The sequence below is a fragment of the Aspergillus stella-maris genome (assembly GCF_047715825.1).
Source record: "Aspergillus stella-maris strain CBS 113639 unplaced genomic scaffold BDV14scaffold_20, whole genome shotgun sequence".
In the NCBI taxonomy this organism is placed as follows: Eukaryota; Fungi; Ascomycota; class Eurotiomycetes; order Eurotiales; family Aspergillaceae; genus Aspergillus; species Aspergillus stella-maris.
The window spans coordinates 373,945-382,256 of NW_027396814.1; the positions used below are offsets into that span (position 1 = coordinate 373,945).

The 8,312-nt window shown below is 51.6% G+C and overlaps 4 protein-coding genes across 4 annotated transcripts; 1 reads left to right on the forward strand and 3 right to left on the reverse strand.

Moving 5' to 3' along the window:
• Nucleotides 1-533: 533 nt before the first annotated feature.
• On the reverse strand, nt 534-2,923 carry BDV14DRAFT_171508 (glycoside hydrolase family 16 protein). Its single transcript, XM_073768416.1, has 4 exons — nt 2,443-2,923; nt 1,835-2,389; nt 1,363-1,773; nt 534-1,288 (listed from the first exon to the last, which is right to left on the reverse strand). Exons 1-4 carry the CDS (start codon nt 2,537-2,539, stop codon nt 1,221-1,223), a joined length of 1,131 nt encoding a protein of 376 aa, XP_073629335.1. The 5' UTR covers nt 2,540-2,923; the 3' UTR covers nt 534-1,220.
• A 291-nt stretch (nt 2,924-3,214) lies between these two features.
• BDV14DRAFT_171510 (Tm-1-like ATP-binding domain-containing protein) lies at nt 3,215-4,941 on the reverse strand. The gene has a single exon (XM_073768417.1). The coding sequence runs from the start codon at nt 4,804-4,806 to the stop codon at nt 3,493-3,495; it is 1,314 nt and encodes a 437-aa protein (XP_073629336.1). The 5' UTR covers nt 4,807-4,941; the 3' UTR covers nt 3,215-3,492.
• Nucleotides 4,942-4,998: 57 nt separating this feature from the next.
• Nucleotides 4,999-6,222, forward strand: BDV14DRAFT_171511 (TIM-barrel enzyme family protein). The gene is made up of 2 exons (XM_073768418.1): nt 4,999-5,242; nt 5,295-6,222. Exons 1-2 carry the CDS (start codon nt 5,155-5,157, stop codon nt 6,044-6,046), a joined length of 840 nt encoding a protein of 279 aa, XP_073629337.1. The 5' UTR covers nt 4,999-5,154; the 3' UTR covers nt 6,047-6,222.
• Nucleotides 6,205-7,887, reverse strand: BDV14DRAFT_208335 (sugar porter family MFS transporter; the record flags this gene model as incomplete). Its single annotated transcript, XM_073775369.1, has 3 exons — nt 6,205-6,580; nt 6,652-7,741; nt 7,815-7,887. The coding sequence occupies 3 exons, from the start codon at nt 7,885-7,887 to the stop codon at nt 6,205-6,207; spliced, it is 1,539 nt and encodes a 512-aa protein (XP_073629338.1).
• Nucleotides 7,888-8,312: the final 425 nt, after the last annotated feature.

Genomic DNA, 8,312 nt, shown 5'->3' on the forward strand with positions numbered 1-8,312 from the left:
TCATCATTGTTTGCCTAGATATAAACCTGTGAGACAGTTATTCTACAGTGTTACACTAACCGTCACCATCACCTCGCAGGAGAGGACCCTAGATCAGATTCTAGAACATGTAGACTCTTCAAGAGACAGAGATACAAGATCTAGACTTACGTCTAGGGAGTATAGCTCGTAGATACCCGCCGCAAGGTCGACACTTGTTGGCTACTCAAATCATCGCCATGCCCTGGTTATATTCATATTCATGGACCCAGGCACCATGGCCAGCTCATCACATGGACGACCAAGAACGTACTACTCAATTCCAAGCTAGGTCAAAGTAGCCCGATACCGGATGAAGCAGGGCACGAAGTAACTAGGAGGTGTGGCGATCTTGGTCTGATTGGCGTTGAGCGAAGATCCATGCATATCGATTTCCCACAATATTAGGTGCTTATGGATGTAACATGGGACTTAATAGACAATGTCCATCCCAAATAGGTATTGCCGAGGGAGTGGAAACTAAGTTTTTACTCAACTGGGGATCAAGGCTGGAACACGATCTAAAGATGATGGATTCTATCAATAACCCTAGCATACAGGAAGAAGGATTGTTAGGATTCTCGCCAGAGGTAGACCAGGTCACGAAGACAAAACCCATCGAGGTCCGATTCTCAACATCAAGCAACTCCAATGTACAGGATGATTAAGTAAGTAAGGATCTATAGATAATCTTTAACAGGAGAGTGGTATAAGTACAGGAGGAAAGTAGGTGCCTAGGCAATGATCTAGGATATTTGGTAACCACCGCGGCCTAGTTCGTTGGCGACGGTCTACCGAATCCACGACCAAGCCATAGGGAAAAAGGAGGAAGAAAAAGTCGATCTATATGACAAGCCAACGCCGTAAAACTCATGCCTTCGTGAATGATTGTCGCGTATCTCATAAAGTAGTCGAAGCTGCCGCTGCTGCGTCCTTCAACCTTGGTTTTAGCATTTTGCAGTGGCGGGGCTCAGACAGAGACCAGCAGGCTGCCGAGCAGCACACACAAAGCACCAAAGACCAAGGGGACGTCGAATACGCGACTCGCGGCATTGACGGTTGGTGCAATATAAGAGGCACCAAAACGTTCCTGTTCCGGAAAGGCCGGGACCCGTTCAAATACTGGGGACGCTGGTTTGGACCGTTCGGCCGGTTTCGGTTTCGTTTCGATTAACACTGACTGAGGAGGTTCCGGGGTTTCTTCAAGGTCGGAGAGGGAGTATAAACCCGACCAGGAGCGATGCGAGGCATACGTAGACGGGCGCATATACTGGGTTGTAAAAAGACATCGCTTTAGCATGAAATTCGACATGGGGACAAAACGGGAGACTGGGCATAGCTCACCCATTGAGGACCGGCCGGGTGGCTGGAGTTTTCTGGAGCCAGCAAATTGCCAATCGCCTGGTAAAACTGTAGACGGGGAGTCATCCGCAGTGTCATCGCCGCTGCTTGGCCTTGGGACCCAGGGATAGATGCTTGGGGTGGTAAAGCTCGTGGTTTCGCGGTGCGTTCCTTCGAACGGAATAGGGCCACTGTCAGCTGTTGCGGTGATTGAAGGTACCGACCCAACATCAGTCATAGACTCAGCAGCGCTGTTGCCATTGACCGAGCCACCATCTGACGTGATTGATTCCCACGACCCACTCCTATCGCCGTATGAATAGGAGCTCCCGGTAGAGTAGTCGGTGACTTTGAGGGACTTGAGGTACATCGTGAAAGGGCCTTGAGTGTAGTCGGTCTCGCCGCCAGCCCATTCTACGAGAATTAGCAAACTTCTCGCCTGAATTGTGGGAAAGAGAAAGGTAAGGCTGCTTACGGATTGTGCCCTCATTATTGCTAGGATCGCCACCAGCCCAAGCGCCAACCTTGACCATCATCGGCGTCTGAGGGTATTGGTTGTCCTCCGCAGTGTCAGGGGTGAGCACACGAACAGTCTTGCCATCAATCTGCCAGACAACGTGGGTATTCGTCCAGTCAATCGTATAAGTGTGGAAGTCATCGTGGTTCCCTGCGTTGTCATGCGTAGCAGCGCGATTGTATGTGCCCGTGTTTCCCTTTCCAAAGTAATTCGTCTGCACATTATCGTTATTGCCTCCGAGCCATTCCCAGTCAATCTCATCCAGGTTATCGGACTGCAGGACCGCACTGCTGACGATTCCGGTTCCCGGCGCGGCCCTGATCACGAACTCGACGTGTCCAAACATGATGTACCATTTTGATTGTACCAGGGGAGCATCCCCTTGTTTCGATACCGTGAAAACGGCTCCGTTATCGTCGTATGAAGGTGACATGACATCGGTGAAGTCATCGGAAGTGCCTTTGGTGAAGTCATAGTTGGCGGAGCCTCCTAGTGCTGGATCTGCGGGACATGCTTCGAAGAGTTAGTGTTAGGCGGCGACATAAGAGTTGGGTAGAAGGGCGTACATTGTTCTTGGGGATTGCAGTCTGTGTATGTTTGAGCAACGGCTAGTGTCAGACACGACAGAAGACCAATGGCCGAGCCATCAAGTCTGAATCTCATGGTGCCGAATAAAATAAGCAAAACAGTCGTGAGTCGTCCGCAAGCGTATATACAAGTAGCCGGTCAAGAATAAAAGGCGAAAGCTGCGACGGTGAAGAGGACAGAACACGAGGATAAAAGGCTTAAGGGTGTCAGATCAGGTCAGCTTTCCCTGAGGAGCTGGGAGCAGTTGAGTGTTCGGCGTGTTTGCAGCAGCGTCGGCGTCCGGCCAGGCGAGGAAGGTGCAGGTCGAGGCGGGTGGAACGGGCTACTAAAGAACGGCGGCGGACAGCCAAAGGTAAAGAGTGAAAGGGCGGTCATTATTTCAGGCGGAAATACCCAGCGCATGCTATTTAAAGCGAGAAAGATGATGAAGCGGCTGATGTCAAGGCCAGAACGTCAAGATGGTCGGTGAGGAGGGGAGCAGATTCGTCCAGCCACCGAGCTGTTGTTTGAGTCGCTGAGTCTTGGATCTGAGTTGTGTTGACTTTGCCCGATCGGGGTGCTTGGGCTGCTCCACAAAAGTCACGGGGAAGTGGCTGGGGAGAGGTTTACGGGCGCTTATTGGGCAGAGCTCTCCGCCTCGCGGTCTGCCGAGCCCCGCCGAGGGTCTGCCGAGATCTACAACTTCCATAGTCTCGCCCATTCTTCATCTTGCTGTCTTTTGGTATTGAGTCACTGACGTGGTTGTTTCACCCGCATAACATTCCTCATCCCGCGTGGTGATGCCATGTGGTGCAAGGATTCAGTTTCAGACAAATTTGATATCACAGGGTGAATGCCGCGTACTTTGAGGTCTTATCCCAGCCACCTCGTTTTTGTACTACCACTTCGTGTTAGGTACGAGATAGATCTGGAGAAGGTCCCTTGCCCCATTATTCCTCGATCAGGGTCTGTACAATGAAGTCCACCTGGGACCACTATAGTGTTCTAGTCCTCTTCCTAGCAGCATAGCTAGCCCACTGATCTCCCATCTAAACCATTCGACCCTGATGCTCCCTAACCAACCCCATAAGCCTCTCCGCAGCATCAACCGCAAACGCCCCATCATTGACCTCCCTTTCATCCTCAACGACCTTCACCTTCCCTAGTAATCCCTCCCGCAACGTCCCAAAAAGCACCTCATCAGCCTTCCTATCTTCAAAAGGCCCTCCATTTCCCGAGATCCCACTCACAGCTCCCTTCGGCAGCCAAACCTCTACCATACCCCTATCCTTCGCAAACTTGTTGACCTTATCCACAATAAACTGGCCAATCTTCTTACACTCTGCAGTCTCCGTCCTCATAAGCGTAACACTCGGGTTATGCGCGACCAAATTCCTTCTACCCTCCTTGTACCTAGGCGAAACAGAGTCCATAGGCCCAAAATTAACCATATCTGTTGCCCCAACGGAGATGATATTCGGTATACCACGCTTCAGCGGTGTCTCGAGGCGCGACTCATCACAAGCCATATTTCCGCCCGCAATGAGGTCGCAGATCTCTGTCGTTGTGATATCCAGCACAGCGTCTAGATGGCCTTCACTCACAAGGCGCTCCATAGCTTTCCCGCCATGCCCCGTAGCATGGAAGACGTAGACCTCAACCGCGTAATTGGACTCTAGATGTTGCCGGATCTGATCGACGCAGGGTGTCGTCACGCCGAACATTGTTATGCCGATGCGGACCTTCTTCTGTTCGCTTTTATTGCCAGTATCTTGCTGGGAGGCGGATAGCAGACGCTGCTCGTAGACAGAAGCCATTCCCACGACCGCCCCCGCCGCATTGGCGAGCACGTCCCTAAGCAATCGATTCGACCCCGCGATATCAACGACGCTATACATGAGCGTGATATCACACTCGCCGACAACTGGGCCCGTGTTTCCTGACGCGACCGTGCTGACGATGAGCTTTGGAAGTCCGATAGGCGCGGCATTGCGCATAGCCGCGGAGATGAGACTCGTCCCGCCGCTTCCACCTGTACCGACGATACCGTGCACTTCTGTAGTTGTAAGGAGCGAGGAGATACACTGACTTGCGCAGGTAGTTAGATACGAGACTGCTTCGCCGCGGGGGAGCTCCCATGGTGTGATTGGGTTATCAGGGTCAGCCGAGTATTTTGTAATTAGCTCCTTATGTGTGACGGTGATAGCATCATGGGTCGTGTCACGACAGCCGACATCGATAAGCGTAATCTTTAGAGGTGTTGGTGTCGAAATTCGAGATGCTGTTTCTTGGAGTTGGGAGTGGAGGTATAGTGTCTCGTCCCGTTTAGTGTCGAGCGTGCCGAGAAGAAGAATGTGTGGCATTTTGCTTAACGACGTAAAGTGAAGCTATTCAAAGCTCCCTAGCTAGCATGGACAATAAAGTTGATGTTTTGAGCTTGGAGTGTCGCCCATGGTTGCTGACCTGTTGTTGTTGTTGTGATGCAATGCGGGGTGAAGAGCAGCTGCACGATGATTTCATACTTCAGCGAAGCTTCTTGACTCCGACCCGAGTCTGCCGATTGCATCTACACATCACCCATCCATCCAACTGCTGAAAGTTCAATTCTCACTACACCACGATTCCCTACACCACGATCGGGCTATATAATTCTTGGCAACTTTAGCCCCCAACCACATTCAAAGTCATTCCAACCAAGCACCAATCCCAATATGGCCCCACCAACATCACGCACCGAAATCCTCGCCGCTCTGCGCGACCAAATCAAAGCCGGAAAGCCCATTGTCGGCGCTGGCGCTGGTATTTTACTTCTACCCTCCATACAATGAACCAAATTGACAAGAAACCACAGGAATCGGTCTCTCCGCCAAATCCACCGAAGCCGGCGGCGCAGACCTAATAATCATCTACAACAGCGGCCGCTTCCGCATGGGCGGACACGGCTCACTAGCAGGCCTAATGCCATACTCGAATGCTAACTCCGTCGTCGTGGAAATGGCCTCCGAGGTTCTTCCCGTTGTCAATTTTACGCCTGTGATCGCGGGTGTGTGCGGGACGGATCCGCTACGCGATATGCCGCGGTTCCTAGCGCAATTGAAAGATTTGGGCTTTGGGGGCGTTCAGAATTTCCCTACTGTCGGGCTCATCGATGGGACGTTCAGAGCAAACCTGGAAGAGACGGGGATGGGGTACGATAAGGAGGTTGAGATGATTAGAGCCGCGCATGAGATCGATCTGCTTACGACACCATACGTATTCAATGTGCAAGAGGCCGAAGCTATGACGACAGCTGGCGCGGACGTGCTTGTTGCGCATATGGGGCTTACGACGTCTGGGACGATCGGGGCGAAGACGGGCAAGACGTTGGAGAAATGTGTTGAGGAGATTCAGGCTATCCGGGATGCAGCGGTGAAGATTAACAAGGATGTTATTCTGCTGTGTCATGGTGGGCCGATCGCTATGCCGGATGATGCGAGGTTTGTGCTTGAGAGGGTGAGTGGGTTGCATGGGTTCTTTGGGGCGAGTTCGATGGAGAGGTTGCCTGTTGAGGTGGCTATTAAAGATACGACGGCAGAGTTTAAGGATATCAAGTTGAAGGCTTAGAAATATTACGTGACCGAATGTGTCTGATGAAATGAGAAGGAAGCAGCTTTCATCATGATTGTTGTTGTCTCATCATTGCATCAGGGGCTTCTATATCCTGCCAGCAGTCTGTATCTAGTGTAATCTAGTGCTCAAGCTCCAATCTATCCATCTAATATCTAGCGCACAACCTGCTCCTCGTGTCTGGCCCTCGCATCCTTATCCCCATCCTGCTCAGCACCTGCAGTCTCGACATCCTTCGCCGAAGCCTGTTGAATGTGGCCACCAAACAAGGCGTCCATATCCTCCAATGACCGTCCCTTAGTCTCCTTTATGCATAGCAACGCCCAAAGTCCCATCGCTGCACAGAAAACACCAAACATGATGAACGTACGCCAACCAATATTGCTAATCGCCGAAGGAGTGAACTTGGTCACGACGAAGTTGAACAGCCATTGCGTTGCTGATCCCATACCCACACCGTACGCACGCAGACGTGTAGGGAAGATTTCGGAGATGTACACCCATGGAATAGGACCCCAAGACGCGGAATATCTGCATCGTCGTTGTTAGTACTCTTGAATTGAAAAAAAAAAAAAAAGCGACAAGAAAATAGATGAACATACCCAGTGACATAAAGGTAGACCATCACGATCATTGCAATACTTGCCGATGACACCGAGCTAGTATCAACAGGCGGGTATGAGACCAGCACAGCACCAAGGACAAACATCATTGCGGCCATCCAGAAGCCTCCAACAACAAGTGACCACTTGCGTCCAACCTTATCAATACCGATCAACAAGAACGTGCCTGTCGCAACGACCTTGACAATGCCATATATACCAGTGGTGAACAAACTGGTGTCAGTCGATGCCACGCCTATCGTTTGGAACAATTGTGGCGCGTAGTATCCGATAGAATTGGTGCCGGAGAACTGCTGCCAGAACATGATGAGAAAGGCGTTCAAGAAGCGCAATCTATTCCCTGGGAGCAGAATCTCGCGCCAGGTGACGCCCTCGGTCGAAGCGAGCTCTTCCTCAATTGACGCTTTGATGTCTGAGAGTTCGAGACGGACTTCTTCGCTATCTGGGTCCGCGCGCCGAGTATAGGCTAGCGACGCAGTGGCCTCCTCGAGACGACCCTGCTTCATCAGCCAGCGAGGTGACTCCTTGAGGAACCAAAGACCGATGAACATCAGCCCACTAGGGACAAGCTGGAACGCGACGGGAACCCGCCACTGGCGTGTCGAAGGTGCAATGTTCTTCTCAACGCCATAGCAAAGCCAGTACGAGACTGTCACACCGATAACCAAGAATTCCTGGAAAAGACCGGCAATGCGTCCACGTACATTAGGCGGGCAATTCTCGGCAACATATACGGGAGTAATGGCAGACATGCCACCAATACCGAACCCAGCAATGACACGCCCGCCATACATGTAGGCGATTGTACCCTTTCCGCCTGTCTGCACGGCTGCGCCAATCATAAAGATGACTGTGAGAACAATAAGAGAGTAGCGTCGGCCATAGCGATCATTCGCGAATGAAGCAGCGATGGCGCCGAAGAAACAGCCAGCTGTTAGGAGGGCGACAACGTTGGATGATATTTCGGCTTCGCGGCTGCTGGCAAAGCCTGTGCTGCCCGTCGGTAGGTTAAAGTCCTCTTTGAAACTGTCAAGGGCCAAAACGCTACCCATCACTCCGGTGTCATAACCTGGAGAATTGGCATATGTATTAGCATGACTATTGTCAAGCTCGGATATATGCCGAACTTAGGGCAGGCATACCGAAGAGAAAGGAGCCCGTATAGGCCACGGCCGCGAGAACAAGCAGGCGGGAGTTCTTCACTAGTAGCGACATAATGCCTACATACACTCTCGAAGACCTTGGAACGTAAAACCAAACAAAACCCAGAATAAAGGCGCCACCAAGCTTTATACCAAGCCGGCAACTGGTCTTTACAGATTACCCCAAGCTAAACACTTGCCGATCCCCCGCCGGGGAAATAGCTCCCACCACTCGGCCAAACTCCGTCCACCAATGGGGTACCCCAGGTTCAAGATTAATATCGGCGAACAGCGTTGCATCGTGATGGGACCAATAGACAGCTTGGTATTGGGTTTCCCCGGTCCGGAATGATGGGTTGTTCAATCGCCGAAACTGCTTTCCCTCCACAATTTGGGTTGCTTCATTCCTCCGCAAGCCGGTCCGCGCCTTTCCGATTGTATGATGCTCTCAGATTTACGGCTGGGGAAATCAAGCCGCAGCCTGGTCTCTGTGTCTGT

Excerpts from the sequence above, each read along its gene's own strand:
- BDV14DRAFT_171508 (XM_073768416.1), bottom strand. The coding sequence starts at position 2,539 with ATGAGATTCAGACTTGATGGCTCGGCCATTGGTCTTCTGTCGTGTCTG. Across the intron at positions 2,390-2,442 it reads CTGCAATCCCCAAGAACAAT|CATGTCCCGCAGATCCAGCA; the intron begins GTACGCCCTTCT and ends AACTCTTCGAAG. Across the intron at positions 1,774-1,834 it reads CAATAATGAGGGCACAATCC|AATGGGCTGGCGGCGAGACC; the intron begins GTAAGCAGCCTT and ends TAATTCTCGTAG.
- BDV14DRAFT_171510 (XM_073768417.1), bottom strand. The coding sequence starts at position 4,806 with ATGCCACACATTCTTCTTCTCGGCACGCTCGACACTAAACGGGACGAG.
- BDV14DRAFT_171511 (XM_073768418.1), top strand. The coding sequence starts at position 5,155 with ATGGCCCCACCAACATCACGCACCGAAATCCTCGCCGCTCTGCGCGAC. Across the intron at positions 5,243-5,294 it reads CATTGTCGGCGCTGGCGCTG|GAATCGGTCTCTCCGCCAAA; the intron begins GTATTTTACTTC and ends AAGAAACCACAG.